Source organism: Sus scrofa, chromosome 5, assembly GCF_000003025.6.
Source record: "Sus scrofa isolate TJ Tabasco breed Duroc chromosome 5, Sscrofa11.1, whole genome shotgun sequence".
Classification (NCBI taxonomy): domain Eukaryota; kingdom Metazoa; phylum Chordata; class Mammalia; order Artiodactyla; family Suidae; genus Sus; species Sus scrofa.
Genome location: NC_010447.5, coordinates 41,598,748 through 41,626,459, shown reverse-complemented (window position 1 = coordinate 41,626,459; position 27,712 = coordinate 41,598,748). Strand labels below are relative to the sequence as shown.

Below are 27,712 nucleotides of genomic sequence, written 5' to 3'. Positions count from 1 at the left end.
ATGGGGTGTTCTGTGACCCTGAAGAAGATGCAAAGATCAGTTCCCTGTGTACAAACATTATCACAAACTTTCTTAGATCCTATTGTTTTTCCAAAAGAAACCCATCTGTTCTTCCCTTAGAAGCCAGTTCTCCCCTCCCTGTTTCCAATATTAAGTTAGGTTTATAAGCCTTTAACTTTCACCATAAAGCATGTTAGTTACTTTTTTGATTGGCTCTTGTGTGCTTAGAAATAAACCTTTTCTCTTGTTCATGTAAAAAAAAAAAAAAAGAAAGGAAATATACATCTCTATCTGTTAAATTAACATCAAAAAAAAAATTGAGAGATCTGCTTTATACACTGAAAAGTAAAAATTTAAAAGTTAGAGACTGAATCAGCCTTGGTTAATGTGGCATGAATGACTGTACAATTCTGTAACTCCCAATGGATGCTGGTTATCAGAAAGAACTAAAAATAGGGCAAAACATTAACGCTCCATCTCAAAATATAAATTTAAAACACTTTAAATCTCAATACAGTGTAATTGGGAAGAAACCAAAAGATGGCACTGAAACCATGCACACAAATCTTTAGCCCTTAAATGTACAGGATATTGAATCAATTTTGGGAGTATGTGGAAATAAGAAAAGCAGAAGACCTTGCAGTGCCAATAAAGCCCAGTATTCAGAGCGTGCCAGCTCTGATTTTGCCACATTGGAACTCTTGTAGCCACTCACCTTCCTGGAAAGAGTACAGACAAAAAGTGTTTAAGTCACCAGGGGGAAAGAAGCATTGATATAACCAGTTGTCAGAGAAACCAAAGATGTTTATAATCCTGAGGTAAAAGTTGGGATTCCACAGATATGTTTGTTTGGTATATGTGTTGATGCATAACATTTTTTAAAAATTTTGTAATGATTTTTATATTTTCCATTATAGCTGGTTTACAGTGTTCTGTCAATTTTCTTCTGTACAGCAAGGTGACCCAGTCACACATACATGTATACATTGTTTTTTCTTACATTATCATGCTCCATCTTAAGTGACTAGATATAGTTTCCAGTGCTATACAGCAGGATAACATTTTTTTTTAAATTGTGATTTAATCGACATAGAACTTTGTATTAATTTCAGGCGTATAACATAATGATTTGATATGTGTATACTTTGGGAAACAATCACCCCAATAAGTCTAGTTAACATTCATTACCACACATAGTTGCAGTGTTTTTTCTTATGATCAGAACCCTCGAAGTAACTTTAAAATATTCAATCTTATTTTCTGTAGTCACCATTCTGTACATTATACCCCAAGGACTTATTTATTTTAAACCTGGAAGTTTGTACCTTTTGACCACCTTTACCCATTTTACCCAACCCCCATCTCTAGCAACCATCTGTCTGTTCTCTGTATTTATGACTTTGTTTTTCATTTGTTTTGTTTTAATTAAGAGTCCACCTATAAATGAGATTATATGATATTTGCTTTTCTCTGACTTATTCTACGTAACAGGTTCTATCCATGTTGTTGGAAATAGCAGCATTTCCTTCTTTTTTTATGGCTGAAGAATATTCCTGTGTGTATGTTGCGTGTTTGTGTGTGTATGTGGTTGTGTGTGTATGTGTATACATGCATACCACATTTACTTTATTCATACATTGATGGACACTTAGGTTATTTTCATTTCTTGGCTATTGGAAATAATGCTACAGTGAACATGTGGATGCATACGTCTTTTCAATTTCGTGTTTTTGTTTCCTTTAGATAAATACCCAGAAGTGGAAATGCTAGGTTGTATGGTGGCTCTATTTTTAATTTCTTGATAACCTTCATACTGTTTTTTATAGTGTCTGTACCAGTTTACATTCCTACCATCAGTGTTTGAGAGTTCCCTTTTCTCCACATCCTCAACAACACTTATTTTTTTGTCTTTTCGGTAACAGCTGTTCTAATAGGTGTGAGGTGATATCTTATAGTGGTTTTGGTTTGCATTTCCCAGTTAATTAGTGATGTTGAGCACCTTCTCATGTATCCATTCGTCATTTGAATGTCTTTGGGAAAATGTGTACTTGGATCCTAAACTCATTTCTTATGCAGGTCGTGTATGTGTTGGATTTTTTGTTTTTTTACTATGGAGTTGTCCGAGTTCTTTGTATATTTTGGTTGTTAACCCCTTATTGGATAAGGGATTTGAAAACATATTTTCCCATTCCATAGGTTCTTTATCATTTTGTTGATGGTTTCCTTTGCAGTGCAGAAACTTTTAAGTTTGATATATTCCTGCTTGTTTATTTCTGCTTTATTTGGCTTTAATTTAGTGTCAAATCCAAAAAATCATCACCCAGACCAACGTCAAGGAGCTTAGAGCCTACGTTTTTTCTTCTAGGAGTTTTACAGCTTCTGGTCTTATATTCAGGTCTTTAACCCATTTTTAATTAATTTTTTTGTATAGTGTAAGATAGTGGTCCAGTTTTCATGCTTTCGCATGTGACTGCCCAGTTTGCTAACACCATTTATTGAATAGACTGTCCTTTCCCCATTTTATATCCTTGGCCCCTTTGTTGTAAATTAATTGCCCCTATATGTGTAGGTTTGTATCTGAGCTCTCTTATTCTGTTCTATTGATCTCTATTGCTAGTTTATATCCACACCATACTGTTTCAATTATTACAGCTTTTTAATATAGTTCAAAATCAGGAAGCATGGTGTTTCTAGCTTTGTTCTTTTTCATGATTGCATTGACTTTTAGTTAGTTTTTTTTTTTTTTTTTTTTTTTTTTTTTTTATGGTTCCATACAAATTTTAGGGTTATTTGTTCTATTTCTTTGGAAAGAGCCAGTGGAATTTTGATAGGGATTGAATTGAATGTGTAGATTGCTTAACAATCTTGATTTTTTTCAATCCATGAGCATAGAATTACTTTCCATTTATTTGTATCTTCAATTTCTTTCATCAGTGTTCTGTAGTTTTCAGTGTACTTTCTTAAATTTATTCCTTCCTTTTTTGCTTTTTAGGGCTGTACCTGTGGCATATGGAAGTTCCCAGGCTAGGGATCAAATTGGAGCTGTAGCTGCTGGCCTATGCCACAGCCACAACAATGCGGGATCTGAGCTGTGACTGTGGCTTATACTACAGCACGTGGCAATGCCAGATTCTTAACCCACTGAGTGAAGCCAGGGATCAAGCCTGCATCATCATGGATACTAGTCTGCTTCGTTAACTGCTGAGCCACAAAGGGAACTCTGAATGGATGTTGTATTTTGTTGAATGCATTTCTTGCACCTATTGAGATGATCATGTTTTTATTCTTCATTTTGTTAATGTGGTGTATCACATTGATTTGCAGATGTTGAGCCGTGCTTGAATCCCTGGAGTAAATCCCACTTGATCGTGGTGTATGATCCTTTTCATGTATTGTTGAATTTAATTTGCTAATATTTTGTTGATATTTGCATCTATGTTGATGAGGGGATATTTGCTTATAATTTTCTTTTCTTGTGGCATCCTCGTCTGATTTCGATATTAGGATAATCAGTGTCTGGCCTTATAAAAGGAGTTTGGAATTGCTCCCTCCTCTTCTTTTCTGAAAGAGTTTGGGAAGGAGTACTGTTAATTCTTCTTTGAGTGTTTGATAGAATTCAGCAGTCAAGCTCTCTGGTCCTGGACTTTTGCTTGTGGGAGGTTTTGATTACTGATTCAGTCTTCTTAGTGGTAAGTGCTATGTTTAGATTTTCTTATTTTTTTAATTTGTCTTTTTAGGGCTGCACCTGTGTCATATGGAGGTTCCCAGGCTAGGGGTCAAATTGGAGCTATAGCTGCTGGCCTACGCCACAGCCACAGCGATGCCAGATCCAAGCTGCGTCTGCCACCTACACCACAGCTCATGGCAACGCTGGATCCTTAACCCACTGAGCAAGGCCAGGGCTCGAACCTGTGTCCTCATGAGTACTAGTCAGATTTGTTTCTGCTGAGCCATGATGGGAACTCCAGATTTTCTTTTTCTTCATGAATCTATCTTGGTAGGTTGAATGATAGGAATTTGCCTATGTCTTCTAGGTTGCATAGTTTTTTATGTATAATTTTCATAGTAGTCTCTTTATGATCTTTTGTATTTCTGTGTTGTGACCTCTCATGTCTCATTTTGTTTAATGTATGCCCATTTTATCATTTCAAAGAATCAGTTCTTAGTTTGATTGATCTTTTCTATTATTTTCTTTAGTCTTTATTTCATTATTATCTACTCTGATCTTTGGTATATGCTTCCTTTACTGACTATTAACTTTGGGCTTAGTTTGTTTTTTAATAGTTCCTTGACATGTAAAATTAAGTTGTTTGAGATCTTTCTTATTTCTAAATATAGCCATTTGCTTTTGTGAACTTCTCTCTAAAAACTGCTTTTGCTGCGTTCTATAAATTCTGTTATGTGGTATTTCTGTGTTTCTATGTCTCAAGATTTTTTTTATAAGACTTTTTTTTTTTTTGGCTGCACTTGTGGCATATAGAAGTTCCCAAGTCAAGGGTCAAATGAGTGCCACAGCTGTAACTAGAGCCACAGCAGTGACAGTGCTGGATCCGTGACCTGCTGAGCCACAAGAGAACTCCTCAGGATATTTTTTGATTTCTCTTTTGATTTCTTTCCTATATTGGTTGTTCCATAGCATATTGTTTAATCTCCATAATTTGTGGATTTTCCAATTTTCTTCTTAAAATTGATTTCTAGTTTCTCACCATTATGCTTGGAAAAGATACTTGATATGAATTTGGTCTTCTTAAATTTATTGACTTGTCTTATGGCCTAAATTGTGATCTATCCTGAAGAATGTTCCATGTGTGCTTGAGAAGAATGTGTATTCTGTTGCTTTTGGTAGAATGTTCTGTTTATATATAGTCCATCTGGTTTCACATGTCATTTAAGGCCAGTGTTTATTGACTTTCTGTCTGTATGATCTATGAAAGTTGTATGTTAAAGTCCCTGAGTCTTTTTTTTTTTGGCTGCACCCATAGCATGTGGAAGTTCCTGGGCCAGAGATTGAACCCATGCCACAGCAGTGACAACACTGGATCCTTACCTGCTGGGCTACCAGGGAACTCCTCTTTAAAAAAAAAATTTTTTTTTTAATTAATTTTTTTGGCTGCAGTGTGCAGTGGCCTAATGTGGGATCTCAGTTCCCAGACCAGGGATTGAACCTAGACCACAGCAGTGAAAGCACTGAGTCTTAATCACTAAACCACTAGGGGACTCCCATAAAGTCCCTGACTCTTATTGCATTGCTGTGTATTTTTCCTTTCAGGCTTGTTAATATTTGCTTTATATATTTTGTGCTCCCATGCTGTGTTTTATATTCTTTTTTGAGTTGACCCTTTTATCATTATATAATCTCTTTTTTGTCTTTTAATATAGACCTTTTTTTTAAGTTAATATAGTCTTTGTCTTAAAGTCTGAAGTAAGTATGGCCACTCCAGCTTTCTTTGGTTTCCATTTGCATGGGACTATCTTTTTCTATCCTTTAAGTGTGTGTGTAACCTTTCATGTGTGAAGTGAATCTCTTTTAGGCTGTGTATAGATGGGTCTTTTTTCCTTTCTTCTTTTTCTTTTTCCTATCCATTTTGGCACTCTTTGTCTTTTGTTTGGAGAATTTAGCCCATTTACATTTAAAATAATTTTTGATAGGTTTGTACTTGGAATTTTGTTTGTTAGTTTGTTTTTGCTTTTTTTTTTAGGGCTGCACCCGTGGCATATGGAGGTTCCCAGGCTAGGGGTCCAGTCAGAGCTACAGCTGCCAGCCTACACCATAGCCACAGCCACATGGGAACCAAGCCGCATCTGTGACCTATACCACAGATCATGGCAATGCTGGATCCTTAACCCACTGAGCGAGGCCAGAGATCAAACTCTCAACCTCATGGTTACTAGTCGGATCTGTTTCTGCTGTGCCACAACAGGAACTCCTTTATTGGAATTTTGTTGTGTTCTGGTATTTTGTAGTTTATGTGTTTCTTTCTTCTGTGATTTTCTGTAGTGGTATGTTTAGATTCCTTTATCTTTTGCACTTCTTTAAAATTTTTTTTAAAAACTAAAGTGTAGTTGATTTACAATGATGGGTCAATTTCTCCTGTACAGTAAATTGACCCAGTCATACTATGTATACATTCTTTTTCTCATACTATTTTCCATCATGTTCTATCACAAGAGATTGGATATAGTTCCCTGTGGTATACAGTAGGAATCTTTTGCATTTCTACTGGTTTGATTAGTGGTTACCATGAGGCTTACTTAAAACAGCTTTTATTTATAACAGTCTTAAGTTGATAACCTCAGTTTCAAAGGATTCTTTTTTTTTTTTTTTTTTTTTTTTTTTAAAGGGCCTCACCTGCGGCATATGGAATTTCTCAGGCTAGGGGTTGAACTGGAGCTACAGCTTCTTGCCTATGCCACAGCCACAGCAATGCAGGATGCAAGCCATGTCTGTTGCCTACACCACAGCTCATGGCAACACTGGACCCCTGACCTACTGAGTAAGGCCAAGGATCAAACCTGTATCCTCATGGATACTAGTCAGATTCACTTCTGCTGTGCCACAACAGAACTCCTCCAATGCACTCTAAAGCTCTACGTTTTTACTGTTTTCCCTTGCACATTTTATGTTTTTGATGTTGCAACTTAAATCTTTTTAATCTTGTGTATCTGTTAACAAATTATTGCTGTTTAATTTTGCTGTTTAATTATTTTTACTTCTTTTGTCTTTTAATCTTCACACTGGCTTTATAAGTGATCAACTGACCATCCTTACATTAGATTATTCTGAATTTTACTACCTATTTATCTTTACCAGTGAAATTTATACTTCGTGTTTCCTTGTTACTGGTTTGTTCTCTTTTGTTTCAGCTTAAAGGAGTCCCCTTAACATTTCTTGTAAGACCAGTCTGGTGGTGATGACCTCCTGCAGCTTTTGCTTGACTGGAAAACTCTTTTTCTCTCCTTCCATACTAAAGGACAACTTTGCTGGGTAGAATTTCTTGGTTGGCAAGTATTTTTCTTGAAGCACTTTGAATATGTCATGCCACTCCCTTCTGTCCTGTGATGTTAACATTAAAAAATCTGATGGTTTTATTGAGGGGTTTTCCTTATATATAACAAGTTGTTTTTTTTCTTGCTGTTTTAAAAATTCTCTCCTTGGGTTTAAATTTTGACATTTTAATTATAAATGGTATAAGTCTCTTTGGGTGCATCTTATTTGGATCTCTCTGAGCTTCTTGGATTTGAATGTTATCTTTCCCAGCTTAAGGAAGTGTTCTGCCCATTTCCCCTCTTTTTCTTCTTCTGAGACCCCTATAATGTGAACATTGGTCCATTTGAAGTGGTCTTATAGGTCCCTTAAATTGTCTTTTTGCTGCTGATTAGATGAGTTCCATTTCCTTGTTCCAGTTCACTGCTCCTTCATGTTCCTATAGGAACATGTAGTCTGCTGTTGAACCTCTGTTTGGTACTTTATTGTAGTTTCTATCCTTCTGTTGAAATTCTGTCTTTGTTCTTCTGTTCTCTTAAGCTCCTTTAGCACTTTTTATGACTATTTGAATTTTATCAGCTATATCACTTATCTCCATTTCATTAAAGTTTTTTTCCGGAAAATTTATCTTGTTCTTTTGCTTGGAACATATTCCTCTGTTTCTTTATTTTCATTGACTCTCTGTGTTGGTTTCTATGCATTAGAATAAACACCATCTCGCCAAGTCTTACATGAATGGCCTTGTGTAGAAGATGAATCTTATTGTTCAACTAAGATTTGAGAGACAAGGAGTTCTTGTCGTGGTGCAGTGGTTAACGAATCCGACTAGGAACCATGACGTTGCAGGTTCGGTCCCTGCCCTTGCTCAGTGGGTTAACGATCCGGCGTTGCTGTAAGCTGTGGTGTAGGTTGCAGACGCGGCTCGGATCTCACGTTGCTGTGGCTCTGGCGTAGGCCAGTGGCTACAGCTCTGATTAGACCCCTAGCCTGGGAACCTCCATATGCTGCGGGAGCGGCCCAAAGAAATAGCAAAAAGACAAAAAAAAAAAAAAAAAAAAAAAAAAAAAAAAAAGATTTGAGAGACAAAACTTTTGTGATTGTCCAAACAACTTGCTTTGTTCCTAGTGGCTCCCATTAGTTGAGGGTGTACCAAGACTTATCAGTATTCCGTAAAGGAGGATCTTAGCACCTAGATTTAGCCTGATTGAAAGCTGGATGCTCCAGGAGCAACTTTTCAAATATATGCAAATATATCTTTTTCAGGGGAAGACTGGGATATGGGTGTTTCTGTCTGCTCCCTTTTCACTGTGTCCTGGAAGGTTAGCCACAGAGAGTCTGTAGGAGCTCTTGAAGAACTCTTTCTTAGTTCACTATGCCTTATTCTATGGATCCAAGTCCTGTTGGCTTTCAAGCTAGATGTTTTGGGTGCCTATCTTTCAGGTGCAGATCTTAAAAGCTGGTGTGCTAGATCTGGGGCTCAAATCCTTTGCTCCTCAGAGAGACTGTGTGTTGGGAGTTCCCTCATGATTGAGGGTCACTACACCCAAGGTGAGGTTTATGGTGAGATTGTGTCTCAGCCTCTCCAAACCTTTTTGGTGTGGGTTTTTGTCATTTGCTTGATATGTAGAAGTTACTCAGCCAATTTTTTAGTTTCTCTCAGAGGGAATTGTTCCATTTGTAGCATTAAATTCCATGGCAGGAAGTAAGATCAGGATCCTCCTTATGTTGCTGTCTTGAGCTGGAACTGATACATATAATATGTTTAAAAAAAAAAAGATGAGTTGTCAATGTTTAAAAGTTGGTAGATTTAATGGAGAGGCCCAGGGTTCTGGTTTTTCCTTTAAAAAGTCAGGAAATCTGACACTATTGGACTCACATTTCCAGTGAATTTGAAAAATGCCTGCTTTAGAAGGGTCAGACTGTATTTAGTTATCCATAGCTCCCATTGCTCTCAGTTGCTTTCCTTGGTTGCCATTTATCGTAATAATGTCTTGTTCTTTCTTATAGTGTGAAGAGGGCAATGAAATGTTTCCTATGTCCATATTTCTATCAAAAGAGGAAGTTAAAGACTACCTGGGAAATATACTTATCTTTTAAATATTCTTGAGAAATATTTTTGTTTTTTTTGAGATATTAGAAATTTTCCTATATTTTTAACATGCAAACAGAATGTCAGAAGAACATGATCTGATATCATTTTGACTGAAGTCTGGGTTGATTTTACCTATTCAGATTACCTGCTTTACTTATGTGGGCAAGTAAGTTTGTAACCTCTGCTTGTAAGTTTTCTAGGGCTGCCATAACAAAAACCACACAGACTAGGTGGCACATAAACAACAGAAATTAATTTTCTCACAGTTCTGGAGGCTAGCAGTCCAGTATCAAGATATAGACAGGTCTGTTTTTTTCTTAAGTTTCTCTCCTTGAACTGCAGATGGCTGCCTTCTCTCTGTGTCCTCATGTGCACCTTCCTCTGTGTGTCACAGCCCTAATGTTTCTCTGGCCAAATTTTCTCTTTTATAAGGACACCAGTCAGATTGAATTAGAGCCCAATTGAATGGCCTTGTTTTAACTTAATCAGCTATTTGAAGATTCTGTCTCCAAATTTGGACACATATTGAGGTATACTTTCTAAGAAGCGTTAGAGCTTCAAATAAGAATTTGAGAAGGGGAGTTCCCTTCATGGCACAGTGGTTAACGAATCCGACTAGGAACCATGAGGTTGCGGGTTAGATCCCTGTCCTTGCTCAGTGGGTTAACGATCCTGCGTTGCTGTGAGCTGTGGTGTAGGTCGCAGATGCAGCTCCGATCCCGCGTTGCTGTGGCTCTGGCGTAGGCCGGCGGGACCCCTAGCCTGGGAAACTCCATACGCCGCAGGAGCGGCCCAAGAAATGGCAAAAAGGCAAAAAAAAAAAAAAAAAAAAAAAGGATTTGAGAGGGGTGCAGTTCAGTTTGTAAAAACGTATCTTAAAAAAACCCTATATGTATATACATAAAAATATTCAACTAACTGAAAATGAGTAGCCATAAAGAGGGAAACTAAGGTAGATAATCAAACTAACAAAATGAGGTTAGTAAGATTTCAAGAGAGAAAGTTAAAAAGTATTCTTTGTGACATTTCATTTAAGAAGAAAGAAAATGCCATGCTAGGTGGAGGTTATAGGGAACAACAGTCACATTGAAATTGTTGAAAACCTAATTTTGAAATAGAAAAACAACTTGAGGAATTCTGTTAAAAGACAAATCTAAACCATATGTATGAAATTTATTATTAGAGTTAAGAGACTTGATGATGAGAGCTGAGAAAGCCAAAATCCTTATCATAATTGATTGAGAAGAACACTTGCAGTGGATGGACAAAGAATAATCAAACAATAAGCTCCCCAGAGCTGAAGTTGCCCACTTCTTCAGATTTAATTGATTGTCACAAATACTGAAAGTATTGACATACCCTGGTTGGATTTTGAAATCCAAACAAAAACCTCTAGAATTCTCCAAGTGTCAAAATAAAAGGAAGGAAGAAAAAACAGATTTCCTAAAAGAGAAAGAGAATCAGATTGGCATCAGACTTCTGATCTGCAACACTAAATGCTAGATGATGTGGAGAAATGTTTAAAATATAGAAGGCAGAAGACCTAAATAGACATTTCTCCAAAGAAGAGATACGGATGGCCAGTAGGCACATGAAAAGATGCTCAACATCATTAATTATTAGAGAAATGTGGATCAAAACTACAACAGGGTATCACCTCACACCAGTCAGGATGGTCATTATTAAGTTTGTAAATAACAAGTGTTGAAGAGAGTATGGAGAAAAGGGAACCCTCCTACACTGTTGGTGAGGATATAAATTGGTACAACAACTGTGGAAAACAGTATGGAGGTTTCTCAGAAATCTAAAAATAGAATTACCATATGATCTAGCAGTCCCACTCCTTGGCATATATTTGGGCTAAGCTATAATTCAGAAAGCCCTATGTTGATAGCAGCACTATTCATAATAGCCAAGACATGGAAACAACCTTTATATATCTGTCAATAAATGAATGAATGAAGAACATGTGGTGCCTATATACAGAGGAATACTACTCAGACATAAAAAAAGAACAATGACATTCTCAGCAACATGGCTGCAACTAGAGATTATCATACTAAAGTAAGTCAGGAAGAGAGAAACAAATACTATATGTTAGCACTTATATGTGGAATCTAAAATTGACACAAATTAACCTATCTGCAAAACAGAAACAAACTCACAGACATAGAAACAGTCTTGTGGTTGCCAAGGCAGAGGGAGGGGGGAGTGGGATGGGTTGGGAGTTTGGGGTTAGTAGGTGCAAACTATTGCATTTAGAATGAATAAGCAATGAGTAGATATCCTACTGTATTGCACAGAGAACTATATCCAATCTTCTGGGATAGATCATGATAGAAAATTATATAAAGAAAGAATGTATATAAATGTATGAGTCACGATGCCATACAGCAGAAATTGGCACATTGTAAATCAATCAACTATACTTTATTGAAAATGAAAGAAACAATAAAATTTTAGAGTTCCTAGGACAGTTGAGATTATTAAAATGCTGTATCCATACATACTGTAGCCATTCTTTAAATGCAGTGAAACATGAATAACTGAACAAGAGAAAACAGAAAAAATTTTTTAAAAAAATTGTTCTTTCATTTCCTATCCAAAATATTGTAAAATAAAATTGAAGTATTACCTAAATTGCTTCCAGAGCTCTGTTTTAGCTTGAATAGAATACTTTGAACTTTCTAGCAGAATTGGACACTTAACCTAGTATAAATCCCTTGTACAGAGGCCAGGATGGACACAGGTACTAGTTTATATACCTATACCTATAGTTTATATTCCTATATCAATAGCCAAGATGTGTATGGCTGTACCAAAGTGTCTTCTTATATGGGAGGGAGGTGGAGATAAAACTTCTTTAATTACCTTATTGATGTGAGATCCTGTTCCACATTTGAGGCTTGGAAAAATTATTTTGAAATATTAAAAATGTCAGAAAGGTACAAAGACTAGTATGGACACCATTGTTTCTACTTTCCCAGTTTAAAAATAATAAAGTATTTACTACTCAGATGAATTTTCCCTCTTTCCAGATAGACATAACCAGTTAACTAAATTTGTTGTCTATCATGCCCTGTGCACTTCATTTTACATATATATGTAGAAAACCTAAACAGTATATATTGTTTTATATATTTTACAATCATCTGAAGTAAGTGGTCTCAAATAGTCTATATTCCTCTACAGTGTTTTGCTTTTAAAACAATTATGCATGTGAGATTTACTCAGACATACATAAAAAATATTCATAGTTTCCTCACATATTGCTGTAGTCTGTTTTACGAACATACCAAATTTTATCCTCTTAATGAGGAACATTTGAATGTTTCTCCTTATCTGCTATAGCAGTTTTAGTAGACAGTGCTGGGGACATTCCTGTAAATACTTCATTGAACTCATTTGAAAATTTCTCTGAAGTATCAAGTGGAATTACTAGACTAGTATATTTATTTTCATTTTTACTTGATATTCCTACTTGCTCCTCAGAATGTTTGTAACCCTTTATATTCCACCCAACAGATTGAAGTTTATCTATCCTGAGTGTTGTCACGTTTTTAATTTATGGTCTTTCATTGTGGGTTTTATTACATCTTCCTAATTAATAGATTTGAGCAACTTATTTCTTGGCCCTTTATGGTTCTGTTTTTGTGAGTTTCTGTTCATATCTCTGCATATGCTTTTCTGTTAGATTGCTCATCTTTTTTGTACTGATTTGCAGGAGTTACTTATACATTTAGGTTGTTAATTCCTTGTCAGTTTTGTGGATCACAAATGTTTTCCCTCACTTACTTTATATGAGAAATAAATTGTAATTTTACTGTAGTTGAATTATCAGTCTTTTCTTCTCTAGTTTTTACTTTTTATGTATTAATCTTTCCCTATCTCAAAGTCATGAAAGTGTTCTTATAATACTTTCTTATTCTGTAATACATTAGAAATCACATTAGTCATTTTTTCACATTTATTTATAATTCTTCTGGAATTTGTGAAATGTGTAGTTAAATGGTTTTTAGCATGTCCATAGAGTTGTGCAAACCATCACTGTAATCTAATTGTGAAATATTTTATCATCCCCTGAAGAAAGCTTTTATCTATTAGCAGTCACTCCCCACTCTCGTCTATGTCCAGTGTTAGGCAGCCGCTTGACCTTCTTTCTTGCCTGTTCTGGACATTTCATGTAAACAGGATCAAATAATATGTAGTCTTTTGTGACTGGCTTCTTTCACTGAGCATAATGTGTTTGAAGTTCATCTATGTTATAGCATGCGTCAGTGTTTTATTCCTTTTTAATGCTATAAAACATTTAATGAATGAATAATATAAAAAGTGTATATAAAACTAAGCATTATTTTCAGTATTTCAAAGTGGATTAAATATCTGTATGGGAATTCTCAGAAGATGACAACAGTGATAGAATAGTTTCCTAGTCCCCGCATGACTTTCTCATAAAAACAGAACAAGGAGTTCCTGTCGTGGCGCAGTGGTTAACGAATCCAACTAGGAACCACAAGATTGCGTGTTCGATCCCATCCCTGGCCTCGCTTTGTGGGTTAAGGATCTGGTGTTGCCTTGAGCTGTGGTGTAGGTCGCAGATGCGGCTCGGATCCCGCATTGCTATGGCTCTGGTGTAGGCCAGTGGCTATAGCTCCGATTTGACCCCTAGCCTGGGAACCTCCATATGCTGCGGAAGCGGCCGTAGAAAAAAAAAAAAAAAAGAAAGAAAAACAAACAAACAAACAAACCAAAAAACTCAGAACAAGTAGGATAGGAGAACCAAAATCCATGAACAACATTTGCAAGAAAATTAGTTGACCATGTTTTTCCACAAACGCTCAAATACCAGTAGGTTGGGGAACAGACCACTAACAGCTCCAAGACGTGTATTATCTATATAGGAAGAAGGAAGCAATGGAATGTCAAATAAATGTGAGAATTAAAAAGTAGCCAAAAGGCAGTCACTGGAAAGCCTGGAGGGTGAGTTTAAGAATCTCAGCTGAAACTGGGAGGGGTTTTGTGCACACTGATAATGGATGAGTGAAAAAAGTCTTGTAAAGTCTTAAGGGACTGGAGTACCTTCATGAAACCTTTAAAACCAACCAGAGCCTCCCTTCCAGGACCAGTCCTCACATGAGAAGGAACTGACAATACGGTTGAACATCCGTTGAAGAATACAAAGGAAAGAGAATGTCCAGATTAAAGTGGCAGAGAGGAACAGAACCAAGATATTTCAGAAAATGAACTTTATTTTCAAACACTACACAAAAACAATAAGAGGGAGTTTTAGGGTGGGAAATTAGGATAGCTCTTCTAGGCCAAGCTTCCTTCTAAAACTTGAAAATGAATTTCATTTAAATATCAGCAGTATGAAATGATTGTTGTCAAATCTCATACAAAGTATTTTTCAAAAAATGGGACTTATAATAGCATTCCTATAGACAACGAAAGCATACCAGAAAGACGTTCACAAAACAGATGAAAACCATTAGGTATTAAGACAAAAGACAAGACAAAATCATTTAATCAGAATAAGGCATTAAAAAAAAAAAAAAACCCAAGTTTGTATAAGGTAAAAATTTTGAAAAAGCTAGGTGGTAGAACTTCGTGATGCATTAGAGTTGAAAGAAAATTTATTTTAGAAATGACAGAAGGAACATACCAGAGCATTATAAACATAACAGACAATAACTTTAAAAGAGGAAGATGTGGGACTTCCTGTTGTGGCTCAGTGGGTTATGAACCTGACTGGTATCCATGAGGATGCGGGTTCGATCCCTGGGCTCACTCAGTGGGTTAAGGATTTGGTGTTTCTGTGACCTGTGGTGTAGGTGGCAGACACGGCTCAGATCCTGCATTGCTGGCAGTCAGCTGTAGCTCTGATTCCACCCCTAGCCTGGGAGCTTTCATACGCTGCAGGTGCGGCCCTTAAAAAAACAAAACAAAACGAAACAAAAAAACCCTAAAAAAGAGAAAGACTTTTTTTTTTTTTTTTTTTTTTTTTGGTCTTTTCGCCATTTCTAGGGCCGCTCCCGGGGCATGTGGAGGTTCCCAAGCTAAGGGTCTAATCAGAGCTGTAGCCACCGGCCTACACCAGGGCCACAGCAACGTGGGATCCGAGCTGCATTTGCGACCTACACCACAGCTCACAGCAACGCCAGATCCTCAACTCACTGAGCAAGGCCAGGGATCGAACCCGCAACCTCATGGTTCCTAGTCGGATTCGTTAACCACTGCGCCATGACGGGAACTCCGAGAAAGTTATTCTTTAAAAAGGGTTAAGAAGGAGATGTAAAAAATAATTGATAGAAATTGACATAATAGGAACAGGTAAGAATTGAGTTCCCCTTGTGGCTCAGTGGAAATGCATCTGACTAGTATCCAAGAGGATGCAGTTTGATCCCTGGCCTTGCTCGGTGGGTTAAGGAGCTGGTGTTCCTGCAAGCTGTAGCATGGTGCACAGATGTGGCTTGGATCCAGTATTGCTGTGGCTGTGGTGTAGGTTGGCAGCTGTAGCTCTGACTTGACCCCCAGCATGGGAACTTCCACATGCAGCAGGTGCAGCCCTAAAAAAAAAAAAAAAAAGCAAATGAGTGTTTTCTTCCAATTCTGCCATGATCTGTCTCCTTGAGAAACAAGATTTTTAGTGTATAGAAGAATGAAGACAGAGATGACTCAGATTGAGAGAGGTATCTGTATATATAGAGTAGATGGGCCAAGTGTTGGTTGGGCAAGATAGAGAAATAAGTTAAACATTTAACTCCAGGAGTTTTAAAAAAGAAGAGTAGGTAAATAAACCCTCTTCTCGAGGAAAAAAAATTCAGCAAGAAATTGATAGTATTAAAAATTAATAATTACAAAATGAAATAAATAAAGTATGGATTTGACCAATAAAATCAGTATAATAGTCAATTGGGAAATCTGGTCAGAAAAAAGAACATAAAGCCAACATACTAGAAATAAGAAAAGTGAACAGTTTCTTAAGAATAAGTAGTTTAGGAGTTCCCATCATGGCTCAGTGGTTAACAAATCTGACTAGGAACCATGAGGTTGCGGGTTCGATCCCTGGCCTCGCTCAGTGGGTTAAAGATCCGGCGTCGCCGTGAGCTGTGGTGTAGGTCGCAGAGCGGCTTGGATCCCGCATTGCTATGGCTCTGGCGTAGGTCGGTGGCTACAGCTCCAATTCAACCCCTAGCCTGGGAACCTCCACATGCCACAGATGTGGCCCTAGAAAAGGCAAAAAGACAAAAAAAATAAATAAGTAGTTTATAAATTTGAAAATTCGGGAGAATTACTTGACTTTTTGTGGACAGGTTTTTATTTATTTATTTGTCTTTTTGCCATTTCTTGGGCCACTCCCGCAGCATATGGAGGTTCCCAGGCTAGGGGTCGAATCGGAGCTGTAGCTGCTGGCCTATGCCAGAGCCACAGCAATGCGGGATCTGAGCCGTGTCTGCGACCTACACCACAGCTCAGGGCAATGCCGGATCCTTAACCCACTGAGCAAGGCCAGGGATCGAACCTGCAGCCTCATGGTTCCTAGTTGGAGTTGTTAACCACTGAGCCACGACTGGAACTCCCTGTGGATGTTTTTAATCAAGCACATAAGGAATAGGAAATTCCCCTGTTGTTTAAATTATTTCAGAGTACAGAAGTGATGGAAAGCACTCTGTTTTACTTTATGAGAGGGCTAAATCTGGACTCCAAAACCTAACATACCAGATGTACCATATAATCTTAAATTTGGCTCTCAATATCTATTCAGCACTGCTGTTCTCCATCATAGGAGACCTTTCTGGACATGAGGAATGGGCTCCTATGTCCTCTGGCTTCTAATTGGATTTGGAAATGGTGGGCGTTGGCAGCAATTGGGGAAAGGAGGAGACTGAAGTCTGGATATGTATTCCTCTCACTCACTTCTTGTGTGTAGGTGCTTTAGGCTGACTCTCCCTCTTCTGAAAGCCCTTATCCATCTTTTGGAGCTTTCTCTGCCCTTACTAGCCTGGGTTATTGCACTGTCCCTTGTGATCGCCCTAAGCCTCATCCAAAACTTTGTAAATAAACTCCCCTTATACTAATCTAACTTGAGTGGACCATCTGCTTCCTGTAGACTTTTTCTGATATAGTAGATGAGATTAGGGTTTTTGCATTTTTAGAAAATATGAAATTAGAAGACCTATTAGTTTGACTAAGAAAAAAATACAGTACTGAAAGCGTATGAATTACAAAGTTGGGAAAAAGCAAATATCTGAACATTTAAAATATATAATAGAGGCAAGGGGTTTATTTGAGTATCTACTGTTTATTAGTGTTGTATTTATGTTAAATTTCTTGAGTGCGATCATTATAATGTGGTTATGTAGAAAAATGCTCTTGTTCCTAGAGATATGCCATAATATTTAGGGATGAAATGTCATGACATATTAACTTACTGTCAAAAGGAACAGTAAAAGAAAACTGTGTGAATGGAATACTACTCAGCCATAAAAAAGGATGACATAATGCCATTTGCAGCAACATGGATGGAACTAGAGAATCTCATACTGAGTGAAATGAGCCAGAAAGACAAAGACAAATACCATATGATATCACTTATAACTGGAATCTAATATCCAGCACAAATGAACATCTCCTCAGAAAAGAAAATCATGGACTTGGAGAAGAGACTTGTGGTTGCCTGATGGGAGGGGGAGGGAGTGGGAGGGATCGGGAGCTTGGGCTTATCAGACACAACCTAGAATAGATTTATAAGGAGATCCTGCTGAATAGCATTGAGAACTATGTCTAGATACTCATGTCGCAACAGAAGAAAGGGTGGGGGAAAAAACTGTAACTGCAATGTATACATCTAAGGATGACCTGACCCCCTTGCTGTACAGTGGGAAAATAATAAAAAAAAAAAAAAAAAAAAAAGAAAACTGTGTGTGTAGGAAGAAACATAAAGTATATGTGTCAACATCTTAATAAGGTATATGGTACTTTTGTTAAGGTATATGGATTTTCACTGTTAATATTCTTGTAACTCTTGTGGCTTTGAAATTCAAAATAAAAAGTTTTGGGAAAATATTCAAAACAACCAAAAATGAAGTATTTATGTGGATAAAAACTAAGAAACATAAACTAATATTTTTATTAGTTTATATTAATATAATACATATATAATAGAGTTTACATAATATAAACTAATAAGAAACATAAAATACAAGCATTTGAACAAGCAAATCACTGAAGGAGAAATGCAAAAGGCCCTTAAAGTGATACTTGACTGAATAGTAAAATCAAATTTAAATGAACTGTCAGTGTTGATCTGTTAAAAAAAAGCAGCAAATATTCAAAAAAGTGATAATGTCCAATGCTGATGGGGATACAGCAAATTAAACATGAAGCATAGCTTTTTTTTTTTTTTTTTTTTTTTTTTTTTAGGTCCTCACCTGTGCCATATGAAAGTTCCCAGGCTAGGGGTCGAATCGGAGTTGCAGTTGCCGACCTACACCAAAGCCACAGCAGCTTGGGATGTGAGCCATGTCTGCAACCTATACCACAGCTCATGGCAATGCTGGATCTTTAACCTACTGAGCAAGGCCTGGAATTGAACCCACATCCTCGTGGATACTAGTTGGGTTAGTTACTGTAGAGCCATAGTGGAAACTCCATACATGAAGCATAGCTTGGTACCTACCATCTGTCGGTGTGCAGTCTTTCAGTACCAGTGAATGCCTAAAATCAGTATGCTCTTTAATCACAGCAGTTTCATTTAATGAACCAAATAAATCTAATGAGGTAATAGGATAAAGTGAGTAAGGTTATATGTACAAAGCATGTTCGTTGCAGCATTGTTAATAGTAGCAGGAACCATTTATATATCCATCAATTGGGGTTTGGTTTTACTTATAGAATGCTATTTAACAATTAAGTACAGAAATTAACATATTGATATGGAATGATATCTCTGTTACATTAAAAATAAATGTAGGTTAGAGAAAAATACACATACTACTACCTCATTTAATGTAAAAATCTGCATGTTATGGCATAATTTTATATATAACATACAGACTTTAAAAATACCTTATTTATATATATAGGTATATATTTTATATATACACTAATATGGTTAGGACAGTATCAGAAAAGGTAGGAAGATTATGGGGGAAGTGGACACTTATATTCTCTCTCTTTTTTGGGGGTTATAGATTTTTTATTTATCCCATGAAATAATCATAGATTGTTACCACATAAGTGATTGGTTTTGCATTAGAATGTATATTCTCTCTTTTTGTACTTTTTATTTCAAAGAAATAGAAATCATGTAATAGAAAAATAACTAAATTTTCATTTTAAGAGACTTTGCAATAACTTTAAAATAATTGTACAGTATAGTCTTACTGAGTTAGAAAATAATCTGGTAAGAAACTCATTTTGCTCTTGTGTATTCTGTTTTCAGAGCAGTGGAAAGAGCTCAGTGCTTGAAAGCCTAGTGGGGAGGGACCTGCTTCCCCGAGGCACTGGTATTGTCACCCGGAGACCTCTCATTCTGCAGCTAGTCCATGTTTCACCCGAAGATAAACGAAAAACATCAGGAGAAGAAAATGGTAAATTTTAGAATTGGAATAAAAATTATTTAAAACTTCATTTTTGGTCCAGTCTTAAAAAGATATGAATTGATTAGACAGAAATTAGTGGTTGTAGCAAAATCAGAAGTCTTTTGAAGAAAAGTGGAATGCATCTTTTCTCACATAAAAAAAGTAATTTTTGTTGTTTTCGAGGACCACGAGTCAACTTGTTTGAAATAGTACCTTTTTGGTAATTTAGTAAACTACTGTTAATACTATTTAAAGGAAGATCCAGTGTGATACTCAGTAAATAAGAGTCAGTATGTATGTATGTATGTATATATTTATTGTCTTTTTGTCTTTTAGAGGTGCACCAGCGGCATATGGAGGTTCCCAGGCTAGGGGTCTAATTGGACCTGTAGTCTTTGGCCTATGCCAGAACCACAGCAACGCAGGATTGGAGCCTGCGTTTGTGACCTACCCCACAGCTCACGGGCAATGCCAAATCCATAACCCACTGAACGAGGCCAGGATCCAACCCGTGTCCTCATGGATGCTAGTAGAGTTCATTAACCACTGAGCCACGATGGGAACTCCAGAATCAGTTATTTTTTAAAGTTATTGTGTCTTTTGTAGTATTGTTTTAAACTTTTTTCCTAGTGTTTGAAACAATGTTTTTGATTTTTCACTCTGTTTTAGAATTTAAATATTTAATTTTTTAAATTAAAAAAATTTTTTTTGATCTTTTGTCTTTTCAGGACCGGACTTGTGGCATATGGAGGTTCCCAGCCTAGGGTCTAATCGGAGCTGCCGGCCTATGCCAGACCCACTGCAACACCAGATCCGAGCTGCGTGCGTCTGTGACCTACACCACAGCTCACGGCAACGCCAGATCCTTAACCCACTGAGCAAGGCCAGGGATCAAACCCGCAACCTCATGGTTCCTAGTCGGATTCGTTTTCCACTGTGCCACAATGGGAACTCTTAGAATTTAAATATTTCGGATTTTAGTTTAAAGATTTTATTTTAAATAAAAGTGTTTTAGCTTTACAACATGGCAGTGTTATCTTACTTTCCCTTTTCTGGTCTTACCATGTGCATGCTAATTTTGAATCTTTGACCTTTCAATCTAAGATGAATATTATTTTTAAGAAGAGTTTTGATTTTTTTTTATTATTATTATACTTACTATCCTTTTCTTGCTATAAGGCATACCTATAAGGCACATACTATTTTGATTTTTTTAGGTTCTTCTTTCCCCCAAATAGTGAACATGGAGTATTAAGATAATATGTTATACCCTTTATAGCAGTTCTTTGGTTAAACTGAAAATATTTTAAGACATACTATCTTTATCAGCATATTTTAAATTGCTTATTAAATATTTATCCTATATTAATCATAGATTTATAGTAAGATTTTGAATGTTTAATCTTGCTTTTTTTAGTTTAGTGTTTGGCTTTATAAAAATCTATAAAATGTTCTAATTATTAAATTACATTTGCAGCAGAGTACTTTGTTTCTTATTCTGCAGAGATCTGTTTTCATTGCAGTTTCAGTCTACCTCTTATATTCTAATCTAAGATGGGATGATAGTGTGATGCAGTTGAAGTTATTTTAATTTCTGTGTCTGATCTTTTCCTTCACTTCTTATAGGAGCTTTGGTGTTGATAGCTTGGTGGGTTTTTTTTTAATGGGGGGGTAACCTGTCATGAGCATCTTTAACGACTATAGAAAGTTAATTGCTGAAGCAAGTTAAGGAAGCTGTAGATGTTAACAAGTAATATTTTTGGATATACTACCAGAGGATATATAAAATATTTTAATTATACTAGGTAGCTTCTTGGTATACTATTCATCACTTTGCATTTCTGTAATATGTCTTTATTATTGAAATTCTGAACCTTGAATTTAATCATTTTGGACTAATTTATAGTCCAGTTTCAAATGTATAGAATAACATTTAAAAAATTTCATTCCTACTAATATCATCAAATTTACCAAATAACTGAAACTAAGACTTTAAGAAACTGTATGAGATTGTGTCTTTCTTTTAACTCTTCATTTTCTTCAGTCACCTTGAAAAGGGCACATGATATCCTGACTCTCAAAAAGTATTTGCAGATGTGGGCAGTGTTTCTAGAAAGGGTATACATTTTAGCTATAGAAGCGTCAGTTCCTTAGTATCTCTTTGCTTATATGTCCACTCTGTTTTGTTGATGGCTCTTTTTGGTGGTTGGTCAGTAGATCTGCATATCTTTACACACACATTTTTTTCCAAGCTTAGTGCTTATTTTTTTTATATTAAAAAAACCATAAAACTTCACTAACAGTGACAACTCAGCCACCCAGAACATAAATTGATTGGAGTATTAAATATCATGTATCTTATTAATAACTAGGAGAGTTCTTTAGTTTTTCCTCAGAACCTCTTTTTCCTCAGGATAATCAGTTCTACCTATCATAAATCATTCTACCCCAGAGGAAATTAGAAACAACAAAACAGGAGACATTTAGTTAGCCAGAAGAGTATAAACTACCTGACAGCCTGACAACCATAGAAGAGAAAGGGAGGACAACATAAAGACAGGAGAACATTAAAAAAAGAAATATCAGTCTCTTACCATTTTGTATAGGAATTTGTAGTCTCAAAGGGCTTTATTATGTAACAAAGGCTTAAGTTACCAGTAATAGGTAAGTTTAAGAACAGTGGATTCTAACATAACAGGAAACAGTATAATCTATTTTAGATTCAGGTCCACCAGAACTGCCAAAACTAAAATATTTAAATATTTAATATATGTAATTTAATTATCAGGATAATTTATTTAACATGAGATCCTTCATTCTGCCAACTACATAGGATAAATTGAGGTGCCATGTATAGATTTATACATATCTCATCTTGCCCCCCACTTCTGCCAGTGTAAAAGAATTTCCTGATAAAAATCTCATTGAAAACAAAATCAAACTGTTTTCAAGTGGGATGGGGGTTTTGTTTGAATTTTGAACTCCGTGATTACCTTTCATGTATTTGTGAAAAATAAGTCATGTTCCTCAGATCTCCATTTATTTATTTTTTTAATTAATTTTTTGATTGCACTGATGGCACGTGGAAGTTCCTGAGCCAGGGATTGAATCTGAGCTGCAGCTGTGACCTACGCCACAGCTGTGGCAACACCAGATCCTTAACCCACTGTGCCAGGCTGGAGATTGAGCCTGTGCCTCAGCAGTGACCTGAGCCACTGTGGAGAGAGTGCTGGATCCTTAACCCACTGTGCCACAGTGGGAACTCCCTCAGATTTCCTTTTGGACAAAATCCAAGAGTAGCATGCCAATTAAAGACCAAAACTGTTTCTGTGGTGTTCTGTTAAATTCAATATATATTGAGAAAAAAAAAAAGTTCACTATAAAGCTCAGTCTTAGCAGACAGAGTAAATACTTTTGTATTTTTAAGGTTTTAAAAGATGTGTTTGATATGTTTTGTAGATTCTTTTTGACTACGTGATTTAACTTTTCCCATAGTTATCAAGTATCTAAGGCAGTTTTTTGAATAGTAAAATGTTTAATCCATTTGTGTTAGAATTAGAAACCAGGGATCACATGATTAGTTGTAATGGAAAATAAAAATAAATTATGGCACACTCGGAGTTCCTGTTGTGACTCAGAGGGTTAAGGACCTGACATAGTTTCCATAAGGATGTGGATTTGATCCCTGGCTTCACTCAGTGGGTTGAAGATCCAGCATTGCCGTAAGCTATGGTATAGGTTGCAGATGCTGCTCAGATCTGGTATTTCTGTGCTGTAGGCCTCAGCTGCAGCTCCAATTCAACCCTTAGCATGGGAGCTTCCATATGCACAGGTGTGGCTGTAAAAAGAAGAAAAAAGTATGTCACACTATATACTTCATTTCCATCACTTAAAATATTATATATATATATACTTCCCTCTAATTATAATTAATTATAATGGAAATTATATAGTTGTAAATTTTGAATAATTGAATGCTATGTGCATTTGAAATGTCAGGCTTTTGCACATTTGATTTTTTAGAAAGGTTTGAAATATTAGGGATAAGCACTAAACTTACCATTCTGTGCTGTTTCTCTTTAACTACAGACCCTGCTACATGGAAAAACTCAAGACACCTTTCTAAAGGTTTCCTTTATCCATTTGTTTTTGGCCCTACTTTTCCTATTATGCCTGCATGTGTGCTTTTGTACTCTTACAGGCTGTGTGCATTTTTTTTTCTTCCATTTTTATTTGCCTATCCACATTGATTGATTGCAGGTGTTAGTGGTTCTTGTTATCTTTTGGCATTGCGTCAGAATGCAGGCTTTTTTTTTTTTTTTTTTTTTTTTTTTTGGTGAATGTAATTTATTTTATCTTTATTTTTAAAAACATGCTTGTGAAGCCAGGCCTCTTCTATATGATAAGGTAAATTTAAAACACCCCTGTGGTATATAGTACCTGCCTCTGAGTTCTATTTATTTAGAATACTCCAGTCCTCCAATGAGACTTCTTGGAAGAAGGTACTAAGCTTCAAGTAGGTGAGCGTTTTACTTGCAAAAAGGATCCAGTTTATTTATCATTATTCCACCAAAGAAGCTGATCCACTTTTTCCTCAATAAGTATTTATTTGAATATCTTACAGTCATTTTAATTTTGTGTCAGGTCACTGATATGCATTTTTCATAAACTTAATCATCAAGATATTTAAAACTATGAGTTTGGCAAGAGCAGAATAACTGCTTGGGGGAGGCAAAGTTAGTTTACCTTTCTACAGTTAAACATTTCTAGCTTCTCTGAGAAAATTAGAATAAAACTTGCTCTTCAAGTTTTAGACCACTTAAAATAGTGCCTACAGTGAATAATTTTTCCTTTTCTCAGCCAGTGCAGGAGGACCACACCTGTTGGAAACTACTGGAGAGTAGCAGCTCCATACAGTGCATGCATATACTAGGTCCCCCTAACCCCGCCATTTCATTTCCCTCCTACCCTCAGTTCCAAAGGAAAACAGTCTTGTTCCTGGGGGAGAAATCACCTTGAAAATGTATGTAAATTACAGAATAGCTTCATACTACAGAGAGAGCTCTTTAAAATAACAACCAATTGTGACTTTATAGGTTACCTTCAGGATACCAAATTAAAATAAAAAAGACAAAATAGATTGAAAAGTTAGCTGTTTCATTCATATATTGCATATTTTTATCTATTATACATGCTTTTTGTATATGATCCATAAGTTTTCTTCTTTTAGCCATTAGCTTGAGTGTTTTCATCAAACTGCTTTATATGTAAAATATTTAAAAATAAAGAATATATATTTTACTATGATATAATTACATACAAAATATGAGAGGTGAATAATTTATTCATAAAATCTAGATTTCAAAATAGTGGGAAGACCTGTGAGCAGCATTGAAATTAGTCATGTTTTTGAAATACCTGGTACAGTTTTTTAAATGTGAAAGTATACTTTAGCAGATCTTAAAATACAAGTTAACTTGTAGTTAATGGCAAAATAGGAACAAACAATACTGTGTTGCCTTTTTGAATTTCTAAAGATAAAAAGTAATTTCCATACTTTCCAATAAATGGAGTTTTTCTTTTTTCAGGAGTTGAAGCAGAAGAATGGGGTAAATTTCTTCACACCAAAAATAAGGTAATCATACAAGAATATCATGAAATAACATGTTGAAAACATTTTTTTTTTGTACAAGTAGTTGATAATTTAGTTTCTGATGATTGGCAATGTAGCATTGTTATCCTGAAGCAGCTGTTCCTTGTAAAATAAATCTTATCTTGGTAACATTTCTAACATTTATTTGGAAAACACTTTAAATTGAACCCTATTCTCTTTTAATTTGGAAATTCTTAACTATTGTGGAATCAGGCATCTGAGAAATTCATAAAGTATGACTCCTTGGTTCAGAGAAATATATTAGAATTTGTTTATTAGTTCTCTTTGTAGATTCATAGACATTCTTGAAATTTATCAGACCCTGCTTAAGAACTTTTGATCTTGTTTCGAATATCGTGTTTTTTATTTCAATGATTTTTAGCTTTACACAGATTTTGATGAAATTCGTCAAGAAATTGAAAATGAAACAGAGAGGATTTCAGGAAATAATAAGGTAGGCATCTTTATAGAGCTGGAAAGTATAGCCATCAATAAGTACATCATTGAGAGTATTCTGGTCTTTGAACTAATGAAATATTTTCACAAATATATAAAAACTTCAAAATCTCTTTTATTTCTTAGAGCTTTTATATACTATCAGATATCAAATATTTCATTTATCTGTTTATTTCTCAAGAATTTATTTGTTTTTGCCTTTTTTTTTTTTTTTTTAAGGGCCGTACCCACAGCATATGGAAGTTCCCAGGCTAGGAGGTCGAATTGGAGCTACAGCTGTCAGTCTACACCATAGCTTATCGCAATGCTGAATCCCTGACCCACTGAGTGAGGCTGGGGCTCGAACCTCATGGATACTAGTCAGATTTGTTTCGTTTGAGTCATAGCAGGAACACCTTTCTTTCTTTTTTTATGGCCACACCATGGCACATGGAAGTTCTGGTTTTGCACATGGCAAAACTAGATCCTTAAACCACTGTGCTGGGTCAGGGATCAAAACCATGCCTCCGTAGCCACCTGAGCGACTTCAGTCGGATTCTTAACCCACTGTGCTGTAGCAGGAACTCCTAAATGTTTATTCTTGATCTTGAGATGTATATGACACTTGTCTATAACTTTTTCTATTTAGTACTTCTACAGTGTTATCTTTTTCTGATGGATTGATTGTACTCTAACTCAAGAAGCATTATATAACTTACAAGATAACATGTATTTTTTTTTTTTTTCTGGCCGCATCTTCGGCATATGGAAGTTCTTGGGCTAGAGGGTCCAGTCAGAGCTGCAGCTGAGGTTTATGCCACAGCCAGGGCAACACTAGATCTGAGCTGCACCTGTGACATCTGATACAGCTTGCGGCAACTCTGGATCCTTAAGCCACTGAGTGAGGCCAAGGATCAAACTTTGTATCCTCATAGAAACTATGTCAGGTTCTTAACTTGCTGAGCCACAAGAGGAACTCCAAGATACATGTATTTTGAAGAGCTCTTTTTCTGACTTGGGTAAGGCTAGACTAACTTATGAAAGGAAAGAGAGGGAAATTTTTTTTCCGTGAAAATGTAATGTTAGTAACTGTTTTATAGATTCTGAGAATTTAAAATAAATTAGGTGTCTATGAAATAATGCTATTTTTAGCAACATGATCAGACAGAAAGACAAATATCCTTTGATATCACTTATATGTGGAATCTAATAAAAATAATACAAAATAACCTATTTATAAACAAACTCATATTGCAAAATCAAACTATGGTTACTATAGGAGATACTTTTTGCTATCTCTCTCTTCCCTTCCCTTTTGTTTTTTACCTCCATTCTTAACAAGGACATATTTAAATCTATAAGTGGGCCTTTGCTAAGTACTAGTATTAAAAAAATATTTATCGAGTCCTTTTATCTGCTAGATACTATGCTAGAGATGTTTTTCCTGACGGAAGGGCATTTTTGGAACCATGTTAATTTTTTTATGCCTATTCAGGATATTTGTCTCTGTTTTAGTGATTGACTGAGCTTTGTTTATTATTGAACTCTGAGCAGGTAACCTTTTAGTTCCTGCTACTGCTGCCCTGATTTGTTTTAATGGGTTACCTGTGTCTCACTCTCTGAAATCAAGAACTTCTTAAATTTGGATAAAGATACCTTATTTTGTTCAGTGCTAAGTCTGTTAAGCATATTTAAGAAATTTTAGGAGTTCCTGCTGTGGTGCAGTAGTTAACGAATCCGACTAGGAACCATGAGGTTGCGGGTTCGGTCCCTGGCCTTGCTCAGTGGGTTAACGATCCAGCGTTGCCGTGAGCTGTGGTGTAGGTTGCAGACGAGGCTCGGATCCCGCGTTGCTCTGGCTCTGGCGTAGGCCAGTGGCTACAGCTCTGATTCGACCCCTAGCCTGGGAACCTCCATATGCCGCGGAAGCGGCCCAAGAAATAGCAACAACAAAGACAAAAAGA

The 27,712-nt window shown here is 36.2% G+C and overlaps 1 protein-coding gene across 8 annotated transcripts in view; it reads left to right on the top strand.

Moving 5' to 3' along the window:
• Positions 1 to 27,712, top strand: part of DNM1L (dynamin 1 like) — a 65,005-nt gene that overhangs the window by 9,599 nt on the left and 27,694 nt on the right. For 4 of the 8 annotated variants that reach the window (XM_021092061.1, XM_021092057.1, XM_021092056.1 and 1 more), the window contains exons 2-5: positions 19,522 to 19,669; positions 23,750 to 23,788; positions 25,249 to 25,295; positions 25,696 to 25,767. In XM_021092061.1, the coding sequence (XP_020947720.1) occupies positions 19,522 to 19,669; positions 23,750 to 23,788; positions 25,249 to 25,295; positions 25,696 to 25,767 (306 nt within the window). The remainder of the gene's footprint in view (positions 1 to 19,521; positions 19,670 to 23,749; positions 23,789 to 25,248; positions 25,296 to 25,695; positions 25,768 to 27,712) is intronic. The other 4 variants (XM_021092060.1, XM_021092064.1, XM_021092063.1 and 1 more) reach the window with 1 other exon arrangement.